General features: G+C 40.9%; 1 protein-coding gene across 2 annotated transcripts in view; it reads right to left on the bottom strand.

Moving 5' to 3' along the window:
- FRMD3 (FERM domain containing 3) overlaps positions 1-21,589 on the bottom strand; it is a 299,022-nt gene that overhangs the window by 116,713 nt on the left and 160,720 nt on the right. For both annotated transcript variants that reach the window (XM_033236977.1, XM_033236976.1), the window contains exon 3: positions 5,695-5,737. In XM_033236977.1, coding sequence (XP_033092868.1) covers positions 5,695-5,737 — 43 coding nt within the window. The remainder of the gene's footprint in view (positions 1-5,694; positions 5,738-21,589) is intronic.

Here is a 21,589-nt window from a genome sequence, read left to right as displayed (position 1 = left end):
AAACCAAACATTCAAACATATGCAATTCAGTTAACACTTTGTTTGAAGGCAAACTGTTATCTGAATACTCTTAAAGAAACAAAAAAATGGATCAACATCTCAGTCCCCATTTGTACCTACGGACATGGCAATGGCATAGAAAAATGAGACGGGTATTCCCTCAGCACTGCCCAATCATGAAGCCCACCTGCATTTTTACCTAATAGAAAAGCAGTAATTAAAAGTTTGATTTTAAGGTTCTAATTCCAGGTAGAATGGGTTAATTGCACCCCACTCCATCTCTTTCACTGAATGCAGCTATAAAACCTGGCCGAATACATGCAGCAAGTATTCAAGGGCTCTGAAAAGTAAATAGTAGCAAGCAGATTGGAAAGGATGATGAGAAGGCAAAGGACCCTGCCAAACTAGTGGTAAATTCACCAGGATTTTCCCTCCAGTATCCTCTGGACAGAAGACAGGAGACACCTGAAAGTGGGCATCAGCTCCTAAAAAGAATACTCCAGAAGATGCTCCTAATTTTGTCTTGAGGAATAGAAAAGGAAGCGCTGGCTGCAACAGTAGGAACAGCAAATGTGCTGGAGATTTCTTTTCTGGAAAATCTTAAGTCTAATTTATTTAATAGTTATAAGACTGCTCAAGTTATATATTTTATTTTGGGTGAGTTTTGCTAAATCATGGCTTTTGAGGAAGAGCTCTATTTCATCTAAGCAATCAAATTTCTGTGCCTCGAGTTGTTCTGTGGGATCTGTAGTAATGTCCCTTCTTTTGTTCCTGATATTGGTAATTTGTGTCTTCTCCCTCTTTTTTTAATCTCCTCCATTTTGCTAAAAATTCATCAGTTTTCTTGATATTTTCAAAGACTAGCTTCTACTTTTGTTGTGTTCTTCTATTATATATTGATAAACACAGCAACTTGGATGAATCTCAGAGCTATTATCCTGAGTAAAAGTTGATCTCAAAAATTACATCATGTATGATTCCATTTACATTATATATTCAAAAAAGAAAACTATACTGGCATGAGACAGACCAGTAGTTGTGAGTGGTTGGAAGGCAGTGATGTCACCACAAAGGCATAGCACAGGCAGGTTTTTGGGGTGATGAAAACAAGGACGCTGTTGGGCATCCTGTATATGTTGGTGGTCGCGAAAATCTATATGAGTAAAGGCTCACAGAACTGCATACAAAAATAAAGAAATAAAGTCAATTTTACCATATGTTAATTAATTTTTTACTTTATTTATTATTATTATTATTTTTGAGACAAAGTCTCGCTATGTCACCCAGGCTGGAGTGCAGTGGCACAATCTCAGCTCACTGCAAGCTCCGCCTTCCATGTTCACGCTATTCTCCTGCCTCAGCCTCCTGAGTAGCTGGGGCTGCAAGCTACGTTAATTTAAAAATTAAAATATTAGCATCTCTTCTAAGTTCAGAGGAGAAATAAGACTTCGATTTAAGAAACATCTTAATGTAAAAATGTATACCAAATTAAGTAACTGTGTAATTAATTAGCTTTTCAATTAAACAGACATTTCTCTTCCTTCATAAACTTGAAAAATAAATTTATCCCTATTTTCAACAAGTTTTGGGGAAACAAGCATTCTCAGGTAATATTTGTGGGAGACAGATTGTGTCATTTGTGTCATTCAATTTTTTGTAACATTTTGTGTCATTAGATTTAAATGGCTACAAGCTCCTTGACTAGATATTTATCACCAAGGAAATTTGAAATGTATGTATCTTTAGATCTACTTATCCTATTTCTAGGATTTTTTTTTTTTTTTTTTGAGACAGAGTTCGCACTTGTTGCCCAGGCTGGAGTGCAGTGGCGCAGTCTCAGCTCACTGCAACCTCCGACTCCCTGGTTCAAGCGATTCTCCTGCCTCTGCCTCCCAAATAGCTGGGATTATAGGCATGTGCCACCATGCCCAGCTAAGTTTTGTATTATTAGTAGAGACAGGGTTTCACCATGTTGGCCAGGATGGTCTCAATCTCCTGACCTCGTGATCCACCCGCCTTGGCCTCCCAAAGTGCTGGGATTACAGGCATGAGCCACCACACCTGGCCCATTTCTAGGAATTTTTAGCACAGATGTACTTTCACAAGATGCAATACTATATACAGCATGTTTATTGCAGTATAATTTACAATAGCAAAATACCAGAAACCACCAAAACCACCTTGATCTCCATTAATAAATACATTATAGGCCAGGCACAGTGGCTCACACTTGTAATCGCAGTTCTTTGGGAGGCCAAAGTGGGTGGATCACCTGAGATCAGGAGTTCAAGGCCAGCCTGGCCAATATGGCGAAACCCTGTCTCTACTAAAAGTACAAAAATTAGCTGGGTGTGGTGGCACGTGCCTGTAATCCCAGCTACTCAGAGAGACTGAGGCAGGAGAACAGCGTTAACCAGGGAGGCAGAGGTTGCAGTGAGCCAAGATCATGCAACTGTACTCCAGCCTGGGCTACAGAATGAGACTCTGTCTCTAAACAAATAAATAATATACATGCATACAATTAACTCAGAAAACCATTTTTTAAATGAGGCCAATCATCAATTACTGATATTTTTAAATTTCTAAAATTAATCAAGAAAAAATAACAAGATGAAGAACAATATACAGAGATTGATCTCATTGCTGTTTATCAAAGGACATATACGTTGGGGGATTGTATACATTCATAGACATTCTTGGAAGGATATACGAAATATTGTTTGCAATTGTTATTTCTTTGGGGTGAGCTTGATATAGGGGGAGGAGAAAGGAAATAGTTTTTGTCTTCATTTTAAATCTTTCTAAACTGTGGAAAAACACAAACATGATTTTTTTTAACTGGTAAAAAATAATAACGCCTTTGTAAAGGGTTTGTTAATCAGGATAGCTGACCTTCAGCCAACCCTGAGAAACATCATTCCTGTGAACATCCATAGTCAGAAGGATCTTAATAGGGTCAGAGAGAAGGACCTGAAGGTCCATCATCCTCTGTGAGTGAGAAACAGTTCCTCCAAGGAATTCTGCAGTCCTTGCCTACTGAAAGGTGAGACGAGCATAAAAGGATGAAGCCACTGGGGCTCTGTGACCAGACTCTTTGGATACATTCATGGACGAGTCCCCAGGGCTGGACTTGGTTTCTCTGGATTAACAATATAAAAGCCTTAGTTTAAAAATGTTCTAATTTACAGTGAAGTTAATATTTCTAGGGCATATGTACAAGAATACAAGAACACAGAAATTCTTCATACTGAAAGACATCATCAACAACAACAATCAAACTAGGTTTGTGATCTTGAGAAAATTCCATAATTTTTTGTTCGGTAATGTCTTTAGCAATACAACAGGGATTGGGTGGTGGGTAAGACCCTTGCAGTCCTAGAATCAGTGAGTTACCCTGTCTGGTTCAGATACTGAATTTTACACAATTCTATTTTCCAGATTCAGATTTCATTTGTCATTAGATTAAAATTGACCAGTAGTCAAATGCCAATCTTTACACCATTCTAATAAAACATCATGTGTTTTAGGGTGGGTGCAGTGGTTCATGCCTGTAATCCCAACATTTTGGGAGGCAGAGGGGGGCAGATCACCTAAGACCAGAAGTTCGAGACCAGCCTGGTGAACATGGTGAAATCCAGTCTCTACTAAAAACACAAAAATTAGCTACGCACAGCAGTGCACACCCATAGTCCCAGCTATTCGGGAGGCTGAGGCCCAAGAATTGCTTGAACCTGGGAGGCGAGATTGCAGTGAGCCAAGATTGCACCACTGCACTAAAGCCTGGGTGACAGAATGAGACCCTGTCTTTAAAAAAAAATTATGCATTTTAGTTGGTTGTTCAGATTTGCTGTATTATAGAGACAATGCTCTTAAACACTAAATTTCTCACAAGTTTTAAACTTCTCACAAAGTTTAATTTTTGCTTCTATTAAGTATTGAAATGCCTTCAAAGATAAATTTCTATTTCAAAACTGGGTATGGCTTAAGGACAAAAGGAAAATATTGCATGGCATTTATTTAATAAGAACCAAAGTCAAAGAACCATTTAGTATACTGGAAAATAGTCTAAATATTTTCAAATATATAAACAAAAATGTCAACGTTCTGTGGTTAAGGAACAAAAGCCAGGAATCAGCATTTTTTTCTCAGGCATTTTAGCTCATTCTCATTATCCTGCATATCATACTATATGCAGTCTCCTAGGTATTACTTTTTTTTTTTTTTTTTTTGAGATGAAGTCTCGCTCTGTCACCCAGGCTGGAATGATGCAGTGGCATGATCTCTGCCCACTGCAACCGCCGCATCCTGGGTTCAAGCGATTCTCCTGCCTCAGCCTCCCAAGTAGCTGGGACTACAGGCACATGCCACCACACCCAGCTAATTTTTGTATTTTTAGTAAAGATGGGGTTTCACCATGTTGACCAGGATGGTCTCAATCTCTTGACCTCGTGATCCGCCCACCTGAGCCTCCTAAAGTGCTGGGATTACAGGCGTGAGCCACCGCGCCCGGCCTGTCCTACTACTTCTATTTGGATGTACATCCTAACTCTGTTTCGGTCTTGCCCCAATTCTGCTCCAGCCCCACCCCAACTCTGTTCCAGACTTGCCAGAGCAGCCTGGCCTCCCTGGACTTTCCACACCCACTGCTGCACTTGTGTAATCTGAACCATCCTTCCTCACTAGCCAGAGTTTGCCCTTGAAGGATGGAAGAGGGAGGGGAAGGAAAAGAAAAGGACCAAGGGAAGGAGGAATGGGAAGGGAGGAAGAGAAGGAGAGAGGGACAGGGAGGCATGGAAAAAGAAGAAAGTTAAAGAAGAGATACACTGGCTGCTAGTTTGTAGTCCACGTTCAGTTTCTTCCTTCTTTCACCTGAAAACCCTGCCCAGAATAATTTCTTCTTATTCAAAAAAGGAAGGAATCCCTTGAATGATGACAAGTGACATAATATGCATTCACCTAACCTCTGATGAGAAACTGATTTATCACCTGCATTTCAGAGCCCTGGGAAAGTGGATGTGGAGGGATAAGTGGATTTGGGGGCAGGCAGTAAGTTTCTGAGGTGCATTTCAGAAGTTCTCCTCCAAACCGTAAATAAAAGCAGGTTGGCTACAGTCTGGCATGAGTGGCCAGAACAAAACATCATATCACCCAGGATTACCAATGAATACCCTCCTCATAGGGTCCCAGGTGGACAACCAGCGGGTGCTTAGAGCTCACTGGTAAAAAAAAAAAAAAAAAAAAAAAAAAGGTTCAGAACATCGGAGATTTAAAACAATTGCCCAGAAAAAAAAAAAAAAAATGTTTTTCATTTTAGGGAGTTCAAGGAATGGAAAAGAATGATACAGTCTTCAGCAAAGTCATTGGTAAAATTTTAGTTTCCAAACACATCTGCTTCTCCCATCTTCCATAATACTGCACCCCCTCCCACACTTAACAACTGACTAGCAACCCTCATAATGAAAAGATGGTGGGGGGTGGGGGGGAAATGCCCGGAGACTGTAGGATGCTGGTGCAGGCGAGGGTCATAGAAAAAGAGGGGAGAAGATACAGAGCTCTCCTGGGGAGAGAGAAGCCCCCACTCCCCGCAACACCTCTTCAACTCTGTTTTTCCCCTGGCAGGAGGAAGTTTGTCAGGGAAGAATATCTATCTTTGGACACATTGTAGCAAAAGTGATGTCACAGATTGATACTTACATTTCATTTGCTTGAAGATGGACTTGTTAGGTTCAAGCCAGTGCTAGAGAGGAAAAAAAAAAAGAAGCAGAGATCAGGGGTCAAATTGCTGGACCATACAATGCATACCTAATAACTAAAAGGAATTCCAAAGTACAGCCTCAGTTTCCATAGACACTCGTCAGCATTCCACACTCTGAAGACTGACATAAACAACTTGGCAATAATCATAGCACAGACAAGGATATAAATTACAGACTTAACATTTTCCAAGTAATAGCTGAGTCAGTTGCTAGAGAGAAGGACAAGAGAGAGAATATGCACTCAAATGGGATGTTCTAGTACCCCTAATGACTCCTAGGTGATTCTTTGAGCTCCATGGTTCTGTGAAAGTCACAGATGGCTGAAGACATTTAGCATTTGACATCCAAGACCTGAAAGAATCACAGTCCAAGGCAGCATCAGGATCCAGTCCTGCTTCCGGGACAAATTCCCTTAAGAGGAATATCGGGTCAAGCTGGCATTAGCCCTATCACATGCAGAGGCAATTCTTCCTTTACAGTAGGAAGGAGTAAATGATCTTAAATATCTCGTTTCCAGAGGCCTGAGGTCATCAAGAAGAAAAATCAGTTCTATCACAAAATAAAGAAGCCCAAAGACGTGGGTCACTCAGAACCGTGTTACCGTCAGGCATTTGAAGTAGGCACCATGCTGGTCCCGGTGGCTGGCCCTCTCTGCAGCACCTACAAAGGTCACTTCGACATGCTGAGAGCTGGGCAGCTTTTGAGATCACTAACCATGAGATCCCTGAAGCTGCTCAAGGAATGTCACTTAGAGTCACTTTATACACCTGTAGTTTAGAGATGATACGGGAGGTGTCCTGGGATATCCATCCTGAGGTCAGGGAGCTCTCCTTCTGGAGTCACCCCGCCTGCTTGATGCTGGAGAGGAGATCAGAAGAGCAAACTTACCGTCCATTGAGCTCTTGCACCTCACTCTATCTCCTTTGTGTTATCCAGTAAGCCTCAGGTCCTGTGCTATCCATATTCTTTGATGTAAATGCATAACCATAATAAGAGCTAGTATTTGTTGAGTGCTTACTAAATGCCAAGTGCCATTCAAACATTTCCATGTGCTATCTTATGTAGTCCTCCCTACCACTCCACTTATAAATAAGAAGACTGGGGCTCAGGATGTTAAACAGCTTGCCTAAGGTCACTCTGCTGATAAACAGTGATTAGAAACCACTGAGGGCGTCAGATCTCTGCAGTCTTCAAAAACAATAATGGGAGTCTTATAAGTGTTTCAACGTTATGGAAAGTCTAACAAAACAAACAAAAACAAAACAAAACACAAGATATATTTACCCCTGACCACGTTGCACAGACAAACTGAAAAAACGAATCTTTTTGCTTCTGGCTAAAATTATATCAACTCATTTGGGGATTCTCGTTATCGCCTTCTAATTAGAAGTTATATAGTTATAACTGAACAGTGGAAGACTCGTTGATTATACCACTTACTAGCTATAAACCTTGTACAAGATGCTTAATCTCTCTGTGTCTCGGTTTCCTCAACTATAAAATGGGAACAGTAATCACACCCACCTCTTAGGGCTGTTGTGAGGATTTAAAAGTTAACAAATGTAATATACACAGTGCATGAAATGTGAAAATACTAAATAAAATGATTATTGTTGGCCGATGCAGTTCTTATTACTTAATAGGTACAGTTTCATTGTTAGACCACATCTTTCAATATATGTGCTTCATGGAGAAGAATAATAAAAGAGGCCCCTGGTGGTTAAATTACTTTTCTAGAAATAAATGAATAGTATCATTTAGAACTAAGGTAAGAAAACAAATAGCAGCAAGAGATCAATACTTACTGCAATTGTTTTGCAGAACAGAATCACCAGTTATTTTGCTAATAAAGTCTGAAATATAAATATGTTTTCCAAATTCTCCTTGTTTGGCATTCTTCGAACTCCTCGGCCCTTTCTTGCCTAACTTCAACGTGCTTCTCCAACTTGTCTCTGACTCCAGGGTGCCAAGTCAGTTTCATTTTGGGTGCCCACACCAGGGCTGTGAGGAGGATTCCAAAACCAGGTACAGGCTCTGAGAGAATGAGTGCCACAGTGGACTGGCTATGTCTACCACGCCACTATAGATTGGCAGTGTCTGCCATGGAGGGGACAGGGAACATGTAAGGCATGCCTGCAAGGTATTTGCCATCTGTGTCCTAAATAAATTATTTACTCTAAATAAACTGGCCTCCTTGTTGTCCTAAGAAATACACTTCGCAGTTTCAGATCAGTTTCTATCACCCTTTTCCTCTTAGCCTATTCACACCCTACATTTGCCTTTCAGACCTAGTGTATCTCAGTTACCCATTTCTATAAGGTGATCTCTACACACTTTTCCAGAACAGCTATTCCTCCCCAAAGGGAGAGTCATGAGGTATAGAGTCCTCGGAAAAATAAGCCAGCAATAACGTTTCAAGGAATTATAGGAAATCATTTCTTCAAAGAGGGCCAAGTTCAATTTGTTAGTATTCATTAAATCACCAAAACAGAAACAGAAAACCAAATACCAATACCACATGTTCCCACTTATAAATGGGAGCTAAATTATGAGAATACATGGACACATAGAGGGGAACAACACACATTGGGGCCTATCAGAGGGTGAAGGGTGGGATGAGGGAGAGGATCAGGCAAAATAACTAACGGAAACTTGACTTAATACCTTTGTGATGAAATAATCTATACAACAAACCCCTAAGACACAAGTTTACCTATATAACAAACCTGCACATGTACCCCTAACTTAAAAGTTAAAAAAGACCAGGCGCAGTGCTTGCTCTCACCTGTAATCCCAACATTTTGGGAGGCCAAGGTGGGTGGATCACCTGAGATCAGGAGTTTGAGACCAGCCTGGCCAACATGGTGAAACCCTATCTCTACTAAAAATATAAAAATTAGCCTAGCGTGGTGGCAGTTGCCTGTAATCCCAGCTATTCAGGAGGCTGAGACAGGAGAATCCCTTGAACCCAGGAGGTGAAGGTTGCAGTGAGCCAAGATGGCGCCATTGCACCCCAGCCTCGGTCACAAGAGCAAGACTCCGTTTCAAAAAAAAATAAAACAAAACAAAAAAAAACCTGACAGGCCCATGGCCCAGCAATTTCTTTATTCTCCAACTCAGCCATGCAAACAAAGAGGTACCCAACAAGAATCTTCACTGCAATATTATATAAAATTACAAAATATTAGAAATAACATTAATGGTCCTCATCAGGAAAATGGGTAAATAGACTGTGGTCTGTTCATATTCTGGATGATTCTGCAGCAGTGTTTTCTATGAGGGAGATCTTTATGTGTAGCATGGACAGATCTCCTAGGCATACTGTGGGATACAAAAAGTGAACTGAAAAATGTATCATTATACCTGCAATCAGTTCTCAAATTGTGCACTAAATCACCCCAGAGAAACACAGCCATAGTAGACATCAGTGAGCGCCATGTGAATTATGAACTCGAAGGAGTACACAGTTCCAACATTAGATTGTGCTATATTCCTTTATTTATTTATTTTTTCTGGCAGGGCTTTCTATGTTGCCCAGGCTGGTCTCAAATGCCTGGGCTCAAGCAATCCTCCCACCTTGGTCTCCCAAAGTGCTAGGATCACGGACATGAGCCAACACACCTGGCTGTGCCATATTCCTTTTGATGTCATATGTATACATGGTATCAAATATATATATTTTTTGCAAAGCTTGGTTTCTAGCAGTTGCTGTGATAATAAGCAAGTACCACACAGAAATAGGTGTGCAACAAGCAATGAGCATGGTGGTCTGTCCAATATGATCCTAGGGGTGCCCAACAGACACCCATTATTAAGCACTTGTGGTTAAGAATGAAATGAACATACCGTTTTTTCTGCAATTTATATGTATAATGCTTTACATAACTACTAAGATTTTAGGACATAACTACTTGTTTGCATCTAACTCTTATTAGATGAAACTATCAGGTATTCTCCTGGCCTATGGAGGCCACAAAATAATCACTAAGATACTAAGACAGCCAGAAATTGAGGAAGTTTGGGAGGCTTTGAACAACTTCACCATATATTTAATATGTTTTCTTTTTAAATAAAAAGTACAAACATTACCATATATTCAGAAAATATATATGTAAGATCTAAATACATTTGTAAAGATCTGAAATGATAGGCAGTAAAACGAGACTAATGGGAGGATAAAAGGAGTGGGGAACACACGTTTAGGAGTGTTAGCCAAAGAAAACCATGGCTTCAGTATTTTCCATGATGTTTTAACTTTAACTTTTTTACATGTACTGGTGCATGATACAGTTGGGATGTGTGTCCTCAACCAAATCTCATGTTGAACCGTAATCCCCAATGTTGGAGGTGGGGCCTGATGGGAAGTGATTGGAGCATGGGGGCAGATTTCTCATTAATGGTTTAGCACCTTCCTCTTGGTGCTGTGCTTGTGATAGTGAGTTCTTGCAAGATCTCGTCATTTAAAAGTGTGTGGCGCCTTCCCCCTCTCTCCTGCTCCTGCTCCCACTGTGTGAGATGTCTGCTTGCCTTTGGTCATCCATCATGACTGCAAGCTCCCTGATGCCTCCCCAGAAGAAGATGCTGGCGCCATGGCTCCTGTACAGCCTTCAGAACCATGAGCCAACTAAACCTGTTTTCTTATAAATTACTCAGTCTCAGGTATTTCTTTATAGCAATGCAGGAACAGCCTAACACAGTACATTACACAAATAATTAAAAATCTATTTTTTTAAAAAAAGACGGCTAATGTCTACTCAGAGGATGAAAGTAGATTTCATGTAAATTAACCTGAAGGAGTTCATACATGATAGGCAGATATCAAACCCAGCTGAGCACCCAGGGTTGACACTGTGGTCAGACCGAGGAGCCAGCAGGCCTAGATTCAAATCTGAGCCCTAACACTGACAAGCTGTGGACTTTGAGCAAGTTCCCTGGTTTCCTCACTTACAGCATCATCAGGAAGTTTAAATGGGTTAATTCATGAAGAAGGCCTTAGAACAGAGCTTGGTGCATCATGAAGGCTCAACAGCACTGGCTGTTTCCACCCTTAGGCTCCATGAAAGAAACTTCTCACTTGGTACCATGGCAGTTTGGTACCATGGCAGTTTCCGTGAGTCTAACTGTGTCCTTCTTTTTTTTTTTTTGAGACAGAGTCTTGCTCTGTCACCCAGGCTGGAGTGTAGTGGCACAATCTCAGCTCACAGCAGCCTTCGGCTCACTGAAGCCTCTGCCTCCCAGGTTCAAGCAATTCTCCCACCTCAGTCTCCAGAGTATCTGGGACTACAGGCACAGGCCACCATGCCTGGCTAATTTATATATATTTTTTAGTAGAGATGGGGTTTCACCACGTAGGCCAGGCTGGTCTCGAACTCCTGACCTCAAGTGATCCACCTGCCTCGGCCTCCCAAAGTGCTGGGATTAACTGTGTGAGCCACCACGCCCAGCCTAACTTTGTCCTTCTCTTCCTCCCCTACTCCCCATCTCATTCTCCCTTCTGTTCAACACGAGGAGATCAATTATCTATACAATTGCAATACCAGCTGTTAGCCTTTTGCCTCTCTCTTCATCCCCTTCCTCTCTTTCCTCTCCTTTCTCATTCTTCCAATTAGAGTTATGAGTTTGCCAGTGAAGTGTACACCAATAACTCCTGCTATTATTGGAGGTACAGATGGATTACACTTTAGGGAAAAAATAACCACCATGATGTGGCATGCTTGGTAATTAGATTTAAGGCTTAGAACATTTATTGCATTGCTATTTTCCTTTTGATTGCTACTTGGAATATATGCTGTTCTGATATTTTTAAGTCTTTCTCCTTACTGGAAACTGAGTTTCCCTAAGACAGGCAGAAAGGAGAACCTGGTAACCAAATATCTGAATTTCTGGCTAATTTACTGTAACCGAAATCTTCTTTTCCTCAACTCTCGTATAGAATAAAATTTCCAAAGGCTATAAGGAAGCTAAGACCCCATCACTGATTCTACAAAATGAACTAGGGGAGCAAGATGAACCAGTGGATGCACCCGTTAGTATGATTTGAAGGTACCAGGAAGGCATCAGCAGCAGATACTCTCAAGCCCCCCAGTAGCCTGACGCTTTTTAGGAAAGCTGCCCTCAGTTTACTGGAGTCCACCATGGGGTAGAGAATTGAAACTTCCTACCCCATCTCACCCTCCACAAACCAGGGTAGCTCTTAACGAATGACTATCAGATGTGGTAGTATAAATACCTCTGCTCCCTCACCCCTTGGATGGGACAACTCTAAGGCATGGCCTACACTGATTCCAGAACTTCCCTATGGGATTGAGCCCAAAATACCCTCTACATGACTTTGCCCAGCATTACACACTTACTTGACCTCCTTCCCTCCCTCCTCTAATCCTCTACCGCCCTACAAGTCTTTTCCTAGAAACACTTCCTAACAAATCACTTACACAGAAATTTTTATCTCAAGGTCTGCTTCTTCAAACCAGACCTAAAACAGCCTCCCTAACTCTCCACTAAAAGCTGTCTTCCATGGTGTTTAAAATCCTTTCCCTGGGGATTTACTCCCTTTGCCTTCAGCTTAAACCCTGGAAACTGCAAAGGCCCTGTAAAAGATTCCAGTTTTAACAGATTTGCAGAATTATTGAAATCTACCTGACCATATTTCAAGAATTTTCTTAGAACAAATTTATTTTGGTTGAGAGCAGTTTCAAGAGAAAGAAGATGAGCTACACAAAGGGGGTGAAAAGCAGAGAGATTCCTAAACCTATGTTTTGGTTTCCTTATCTGTAATCTTGGTGGAGATGGTGGGAGGCTGATTCCAGAACTCCTGAGATTCCTTGTTCTAACAGTCCACAGTCTATGAACCTGAAGGATGAGGATATTGCCAATGTATGTTTCTTTCTTTGTAATTTTGCTAGGTGCAGCTGCACTTAGCCCTGAGAGATCATTTTTCTCTACCTCATCATACAAATGGTGCGTATCTTTCATATATTCTCATTTTGGCTTGGTTGGGGAAAAAGAAGGTGGGTGTGAGGCGGTAATTTGTGACTAAGAAGATTGATTTTTAATGTGGCCACTGCTAAGACCAAAAAAAATTGCATCTAAAAGTAAACAATATAGCACTTAGTTATCTTCAAATGTTTGGCTTCTGTTGAAATCGATTCAGTGTATGATTACAGAATAAATTACGCACTTCTCTGTTTACTTTCTCAAAGCCCTTGGTACCCTAAGCCAGAGTAATTTGTAGCCCAGAGAAATATGTTAAATAACCCAGGGGGCTTTTAAAAAGAATGAATGCACCTCCCCAGACAGGAGATTGTTTTTCACCTCAGTAGTAACCAGATCCAAAATTTGAGCAATTCCCATGATGACCCTAAAAAGATGGCCTGATTCTCGCATCCACCTAGACAAAAGCTCCAGAGTAACTTAGTCCCTGCATTATCATGCAGCCAATTTATGTCATTCCCAGCCCCTCTGACCTCTTCTGGAGAAAAAAGAATGCCATCTGATGAATGCAGCCTTATCAGTGTTCCAGATTATAAGGCTATAGCAAGTCCTAGTTACTTAACTGCCAATAGTCATGGTTTCCATTCCAGTTTCAAGAAAATCTATGAGACAACAGCAACAATAACAACATCAACAACAACAAACCTGTAGATCACGAATGCTCAAAAATGTTTGTCCATTGGAAATCAATCTATGTAAGAAAACCCACTGGGCACGGTGGCTCATGCCTATAATCCCAGCACTTTGGGAGGCCAAGGTGGGCAGATCACCTGAGGTCAGGAGATCAAGACCGTCCTGGCTAACAGGGTGAAACCCTGTCTCTACTAAAGATACAAAAAATTAGCTGAGTGTGGTGGCACGTGCCTGTAGTCCCAACTACTCGGAGGCTGAGGCAGGAGAATTGCTTGAGCCCAGAGGCAGAGGTTGCAGTGAGCCTAGATTGTGCCACTGCACTCCAGCCTGGGCAACAGAGTGAGACTCCATCTCGAAAAAAAAAGAAAGAAAGAAAGAAAAGAAAAGAAAAAAAGAAAAGAAAGAAAGGAAGGAAGGAAGAAAGGAGGGAGGAAGGGAGAGAGAGAGAGAGAGAAAGAAAGAAAGAAAAAGAAAGAGAGAGAGAGAGAGAGAAAGAAAGAAAGAAAGAAAGAAAGAAAGAAAGAAAGAAAAAGAAAGAAAGAATCTTCATTGTTTCACTTAGTGTTTTTCACTCCTTTAGCCATGATACTTTTGTATTCTAGGGTCTCAGGGATGGGCAAAAGAGGGATAACAGCCAGAAGAAGAAACATGTACAAATTAGGGGAGGGGCCAGGAAGTCTAAAAAAAAGCCTATGTGTCCCTTTATCCATTAAGCAACCTCCATCCCCTTCACTAACTTCAACGCTCTCTAACAGGAGTTGGCAATTTCTATTTTTTGTAAAGAAAATATTTTAAGCTTTGTGATCTACATGGATCTCTTTCACAATTACTCAACTCTGCTATTGGAACATGAAAGCAGCTGCAGACAATATGTAAATGAACAGAATTAGCTGGGTTCCAATAAAACCTTATTTACAAAAACAGATGGAAGACCATCCTGACCCTTGCATTCTAGTCCCTCCTCCCAAGAAATATTTAATGTACACTCAAAAAAAAAAAAATGCAATCGGATGTAAAAAAAAAAAATGTATTACTATTTATTTTAAAGTACACTAGTAACTAAAATGCAATCATTTAGGAAATGAAATTATGGGAATTTTTTCAAGCTTGTTACAGTAGAATTTACCACCATGTAGCATTTGCTATCGTGCCACATAAATTTAACAACATTGCCACCAAATTGTTCTAAAGTCAAAGATCAGCTGGCCTCTGGACTCATGGGCCTTTTTTTAAAGTTTCCAACTTTTATTTTAAGTTCAGGGGTGCATGTGTAGAACGTGCAGGATTGTTACATAGGTAATCATGTGATATGGATCTTTTAAACATCTTTAAAGCATGGAATAGTAAAAAGACCACTTGCTAAATTGATAGTATGGCTAATTCATTTAAAAAACAATTCTATTGTATAAGTAATATTAGTATCCTTACTTAATAGATGAAGGAATTGAGACACAGGGAGTGTAAGGAACCTGCTCAAAATGGTACAACCAGCAGGTGGCAGAGATAGGATTTGCCCTGGTCTTCATGATGCCAAAACTTTTAGCACCTGAACAATTTCCTAAAATAGCAAAAGATAGTCATCATTTTCTGACTCAGTCCTTTGATCCTGCCTCCCTGCTCGGAACTGCAGCTCAATCCCTCTTACTGAGTCTACACCTATCCTTGCTCCCAGAATGTCTCCCTCTGCACGTTCTTTTCTTTCTGCTCTGTTTTTTGTCCATCTCCTTTGCTGGTTTGGAATCTCTTCCCAGGGCTTTGAAGTCATAAAAGACTTCATTGGCTCCAAAATCCCCATCTGTGGCTCAAGCCTCTTCTTTAATCTTCAGACTATATTGTCATCTATACACTGAACATCTCCACCTCAACTTCTCTCACACATCCCAACTCAAAACGTTCAGAACTTAACACTTTTCCCCCAAAACCTGTTCTTTTTCTGTGCAACTTATTTGGTAAGTGGCTCCACCTACACTTGGAGCTCTAAGTGACCATTTAAGAAGTTCAAACACCCTGCTGGAGAGGTCATCTGGAAAGGGCCTGAAATTACATCAGAGGGAGGGGACCCCTGAGCCCTACCTTCCAGCCCTCTGCATCAAGGCACCAGGCATATGGGTAAAGATGTCTTGGATCCTCCAGATCTGACTAGCCACTAGCTAACCACCACTGAGTGATCCAGTCAATACCACGTGGGGCAGAAGAATCTCCCAGCAGAGCCCTGCTCAAATCCCTGAGCCACAAAATGCTGTGATATAATAAAATTATGTTGTTTTGAGGCACAAACTTTTGGGAAGGCTTGTTAAACAGCAATAGATAATAAGAACTACTAGATCCTCATCATTAACCTCCACACAACTATTACTGAACCTTGAAGGAAATAAAATAGTCATTTTCTAACCTATGTACCGTTTTTATTTCTCCAAGTCATACATCATAGCCACATTCTAGTCTTCCCAGTTAGACTTAAAAATATCTTTAAGACTAACTTGAAACTTCCAAACCTGCTGGTCTCTAGTCAGTCCTGCTGTTCTTACCTGCTGGAAGCCTCCAGTGAGTACTTGACTCTTCAACCATCACACTTAAACCTGTTTCCCTGACTGATTTCTGCCCAGGGTCCCACCACCAACAGAGGAAAAACTTCTTACCTTGGATATCTTCCTGATTTTTCCTGACTCAAACAAGGATAAAATGGCATTTTCCCAGTCCCTGCCTTCTGGCTCAAATGAGATAACCAGGTCATGTGTTTGCCCCTCCCCTTCCACTATAATGTGGACATCTCCGTTTGCTAAGTGACTTCTAGACGGCAATATTTTATCAAGCATCCATTTCCCTCCTCAGGAGAGGATATCAGATGTAAACAGAGTCAATTATGAGCCAACCTTGTTGTTAAAGACCAAGTTCTGCTTTCTGCTGAATGAATCTGACAATTTTCCCAAATGCATCAGTGTTCGTACCTTGAGCCACAATTGAATCACTGGCAGTATATCCCATTTTCAAGCTGTCATGATAGTACTGTCTTCCTTTTAACTTGAGTGCCAAAGTCCTTTCCCACAAAGTCAAGTTACTTGTACCTGTCTGCCCCAACACACACACTCAAGAAGTCTTCATCTTTAATACATTTTGAAACGTAAACAAAAGAGGACTCATTGAGCAGACAAATTTGTGATCAGTGACTTGAGGCAGCAGCACAACCCTTTGCTTTAGTCCAGGGCTGCCCTAAATCTTAGGTACCACTCTTGCTCCTAGTGACGAGCATCTGTGAAGTAATTATCCTGAGAAGCAGGAAGCAGCGTCTCAATGGCAGGAGCAGCTGGTGGGACATAATGCTGTCTGGCTTCCTGGCACCATCCCCAGAGTGAAACCTCCAATCACTGGGCCGGCTTTTATTCCCTTCCACGTCCTCCCCAAGGTGCCTCTAGAAAAAGCAAATTGCTCTAACATAGACAAGGTCTTTTCCTGTTATTAATAAAACGTACTGATAGGCTCACTAGTTCCTTCTGGCTACCAACATAAAAGCCTCGGGGCTGTAATTATATTAGGGTTGTGAGGGTAGGGGATCAGGGCTGAACGTGACCTTGCATCCATGATTTCCAGCTCATCCTCCTATCAGAAAACCTATTAAATCCTCTAGTGTCTGGTAGACATTAAGACACAATGGCCTATCATTGGGCACTTGAGGAGTGTACCCCAAAAGTATGGATTTCCAAAGTGAATCCCGCATCTTTGGGTGTGAGTCAAAATCAGAAAAGTCAACAACACTGATGCAAACGGGTTATACAGATAATTAGCAATTCCAAAGTTAAAACCAAAAGCATTGAGTACAAACTCCCTCCAGACCATAAAGCAGCATCCTACAACCCAGTCCCAGTGTAATTCTTCCTCTGGCTGGGTTGGGAGCTGGGGCACTCAGCTCTAAGGCACGGGGTGAGGGGTGACTTCCTTAGCTGAATTTGGGGAAAGAAAAAGGGTAGAAGAATATATGGGGAAAACCCAGGACAATGGACACCTCAAACCATAGCCATGGAAACTAGAGCTATGAAATCCAGCTAATTATTTCAAAACTTCATCTTTCCAAGGGGAAGTTACCCAAATACCTGAACAGAAGCGGTAAAAAGAATATACTGGAGAAAAAAAAAAAAAAAAAATCTAAACTTAAGCCAAGTACTACCTTCTTCTAGAATTACTTCTAGACTTATTGATGCAGTTTTCTCTATCAGTAAAATGGGGAGAATACCACCCACCCTTTCCCTAATCTTAGGCAACTAAGATTACGCAAGTTCCTTAGAAGACAAACGTCGTAGAAACCGAGGGCATTTTTACTGGCCAGTATTCAACCTATCCTTCCCTATATCAAATTTAAAAATAATAATGGAAATGCTGGGCCCTGGACATTAAAATAGCAAAAGATAGTCATCATTTCCTGACTCAGTGTTTCCCACTTCCAGAGCATCTGGGGCATGAGACATCTTGCCAAACATATGGTGTTCCAAATGTAATCGTGCTAAATATTTAATATTCAACAATGGTTTACTGTAAATCGAGTTGTACGCAAAACACCAGCCCCCAAGGCGAAGGTAACTTTCACTTCAGCTTCCCTAACTCACTTGATTTTCTCGTTTAATTAGCTTTCTATCCAAATAATTCATCAGTTTTACTTGCCATTAAGAAAAATACAGGAGCCGGTGGGAAAAAAAATGTTGGTCAATTAATATCTGCTTAAAATGTCCATACCAGCATGTCTCTGTTTATGTCTTTGAGTCCATTTTTCTAATTATCCAAGGCCCATTCTCTGCCTTCTCTCTCCAAAGATCTTAATAGTCGTGCCCCCTGCCTTTAAAAGATGTTCTTATAAACATTTCTAGGTTTTAGAGATACTAATCATGACTGTGTTTCCTCATGTCTCACCTGGACCTAGCCAATGCATAATAATTATAAGAATAATAATAACAACTAAGAGTGAAAATAACACACACCATATACTCAAGGTGTACCATATGCTAAGCATTGATATACCTTATCTTTCATTCTCATATCAACCCTACAGGAAGATATTGTTATTTGCTTTATCCATCAGGACAGAGACTCAGAGAGGCTGTATACCTTGGTCAAGAACACAGCTTACTAATCAGGAGAGAGGGGATTTTTAATTCATATCTTTCTGAGTCCAAAGTCCTTGCAGTTGTGTGCAGCAACTACCCTGCAACCCAAGTGAAAGTTACACTCACATCGTATCCTCAAAATCAAAAGGCTATAACAGCTGCATGAGGCAGAGAGAAGTATTCAGGAACACCTCTAAGCAACTCAGTGGCTACATGAGATAAGACAGCTTTGTTTTGAGGGCTGCCCCCATTCTTCCCTTTACTCTACTACTCAAGCCTGGGCATTAAAAATTACATTAAATAGAGTCAAAATACAAAGAACAATAAACAACCTAAAGATTTCTCCTTTATAACTTTAGTCTAAACTTTTAATAATTTTAGACATATGAAAAAGTTGCAAAATGGTAAAGTATAACCTTCGGTCATCTTCCCCTGATGTTAGCATCCTGTGTAATCACAGTACAACTATCAAAATAAGAAGCCAATATTAGCCAATTTAGTTAATGCTAGTCTATGATGATGTGTACTTCTCAGTGCATGGTATCAGGAGGTACCTGATGTTAATGTCTTTTTACTGGTGATGTTAATCTTGGTCTCTTGGTTAAAGTGCTGTCTGTCATGTTTCTCCGCTACAGAGTTATTATTTTATAATTTTGTTAATACTATTCTATGATAGCATTAACTAAACTACAGAGTTTCTGTGGAGTTCAGTCTGTTTTCCCACTACTATACTTGTCTATGTTTCAGGATTCCAGATTGCCTTGAGTTGACGTATCTCTCCAATCTCTGACTGTGAATCCAGTCCGTCCTTGTCTTTCATGACCTCACACTTTTGAAGGTCAGTTATTTTGGAGAATGTCCCTCACATTGAATTTGCCCGATGTTTTCTCAATATTTGATTGAGGTTATGCATTATTGGGAAGAATGCCACAGAGATGATATGTACTTCTCAGTGCATGGTATCAGGAGGTAGCTGATGTTAATATATCTTTTTACTGGTGATGTTAATCTTGGTCTCTTGGTTAAAGTGTTGTCTGTCGTGTTTCTCCACTATAGAGTTATTATTTTTCCTTTGCAATTAAAAACATACCTTGGAAAGGAGGGGTTATTTTGCAGATTTCCTGTTTCTCCTTAAAACTTTTGCACACAAATTTTAGTTCTTGCCTACAATAATTATTATTGTATATGGTGATTTTCTATTTCCCTCATTCCTTCTACATTTATTAATTAAAACTCTTCTGTATGGAAGAGCTGACCCAAGTCTTCCCTTTATTTTTTATTTAATTAATTATTTATATCAGGATGGACTCATGGATATTTATTTCATTCTATGGGTTATAATCCAATACTATTGTTATTTTGTGACACCAGTTTTTCCTTAATGTCTTGCCTTATGGAAGCCACTGACCCTCTCTAGGCCTTAGCTTCCCCTTTCCTTAAAGGCTTTTTGGCAAGACAAGGCTATAATGAGTAACATTCATGGCACATGATAGATGCTCAACTAAATAGTAGCTAGAATTACTTCTGCAGGTTGGCTATTTATCATTTAGAATTGAATTTTGCACAAAATAATCTGTTTGCAATGGTGACTAGAGGACTAATAGAGTCCAGAGTTATTTGGTCCACAGGGACTCTGATCTATAACCCTAAACTCAAACACTCACTCTACCACTTACTAACTGTGAAACCTGGGACAAGTAACAACTTCTTTGAGCTTCTTTCCCTCTTATACAAATGTGATATCTTCATAGGCTATAAAAAGTTATGGCTATGAATGTCTTTGCATCATGGTCTCCAGACCAAAGCTGGCTTGGCTGCATCAAAATTAGATTAGGAATAGGCTAAGTGCATGTTGCTGGCCCTAACCCCATGGATTCTGATTTAGGAGATCTGGAATAGGGTCCACACTGTGCATTTTTAGCAAACACCTAAGGTGATTTTCTTGCAAGGCCAGGTCTGGGAACCAGTGTTACTCAGTAAACACCATGAATGCCCTTCCCTGACGTCATGTCAGCCCTACATCCCCACCACCGTCCTGCCACCTTTGTCTCACTCAGGTAAATGCCTGGACCATCCAAAGGTTGCTGCAAGTACTATAGGAAACCAAAATTCTTCTGAGCTGTAATACTTCGTTACATCCCTTCATATAAACGTGGGTCCCTAGGACTCCAAGAGCAAAATAAGATTCTCTATGTATCAGACACAAATCTAATCTATTCCTTAAATATCCTCTTCTTTACAGAAATACACTCTGACCTCTCCTCATGGTATTGGGTCAGTCAATACTAAACTAAGAGCCAGGTGAGGTGTAGGGATGGAAAGAGGAGACAGGAAGAAGATCACGGACATTGAGGAGGAGGAGAGCAAATTAAAGAAGGCAGAGGAGTCCTATCCCCACTTCCAGGTCACCTCCAGGTGACCCCTTTACACATTGTCCTGCTAGTAAGAAGCAGAGACCCAAGTGTGTACTGAGCCTCCAAGCCCACGGCTGGGACCTCCAAGCCTATGCCTGAGACCCACCCCAGGAGCTGGGGGTGGAGATCCCCAGAGGCCATTTGGATATGAAGGAGACACATCACGTGGTTCTGGCCTATGCTACACTGAACACACCTAGGCTGCTACACCAGCTCAAAAGGTGAGACTCTCCTGCTCACTCTTCCCCACCAACAGATACTAAAAAGGGGAGGTGTCTCCAGGAGCAAGAATAAAACAGGGGCTTTCAAGTTTAGTTGTGCCCAAGGATCTGCTTCTGAAGTGACTTAAACCCTTCATCTGTCAAAACTTTGTTCAAAAACATTGAGGTGAAAATCACGTAACAAAATTAACCACTTTAAAATGTACATTTCAGTGGCAACCACCATCAATATGAAATTTCAAACATGCTCATCCCTCGAAAAGAAAACCCTATACCCAGTAAGCAGTCATTTCTCAATTACTCTGTCTCCCAATAACTTTTTTTTTTTTTTTTTTGAGACAGGATCTTGCTCTGTAACCCAGGCTGGAGTGTAATGGCTCCATCACGGATCACTGCAGACTTGACCTCCCAGGCTGAAGCTATTCTGCCCCACCTCAGCCTCCCAAGTAGCTATGACGACAGGCACATGCCACCATGCC

Source organism: Trachypithecus francoisi, unplaced genomic scaffold (genome assembly GCF_009764315.1).
Source record: "Trachypithecus francoisi isolate TF-2019V2 unplaced genomic scaffold, Tfra_2.0 Lachesis_group16, whole genome shotgun sequence".
Taxonomy (NCBI): domain Eukaryota; kingdom Metazoa; phylum Chordata; class Mammalia; order Primates; family Cercopithecidae; genus Trachypithecus; species Trachypithecus francoisi.
The sequence above is the reverse complement of the archived record's forward strand: the minus strand, read 5'-3'. Positions and strand labels throughout refer to the sequence as shown.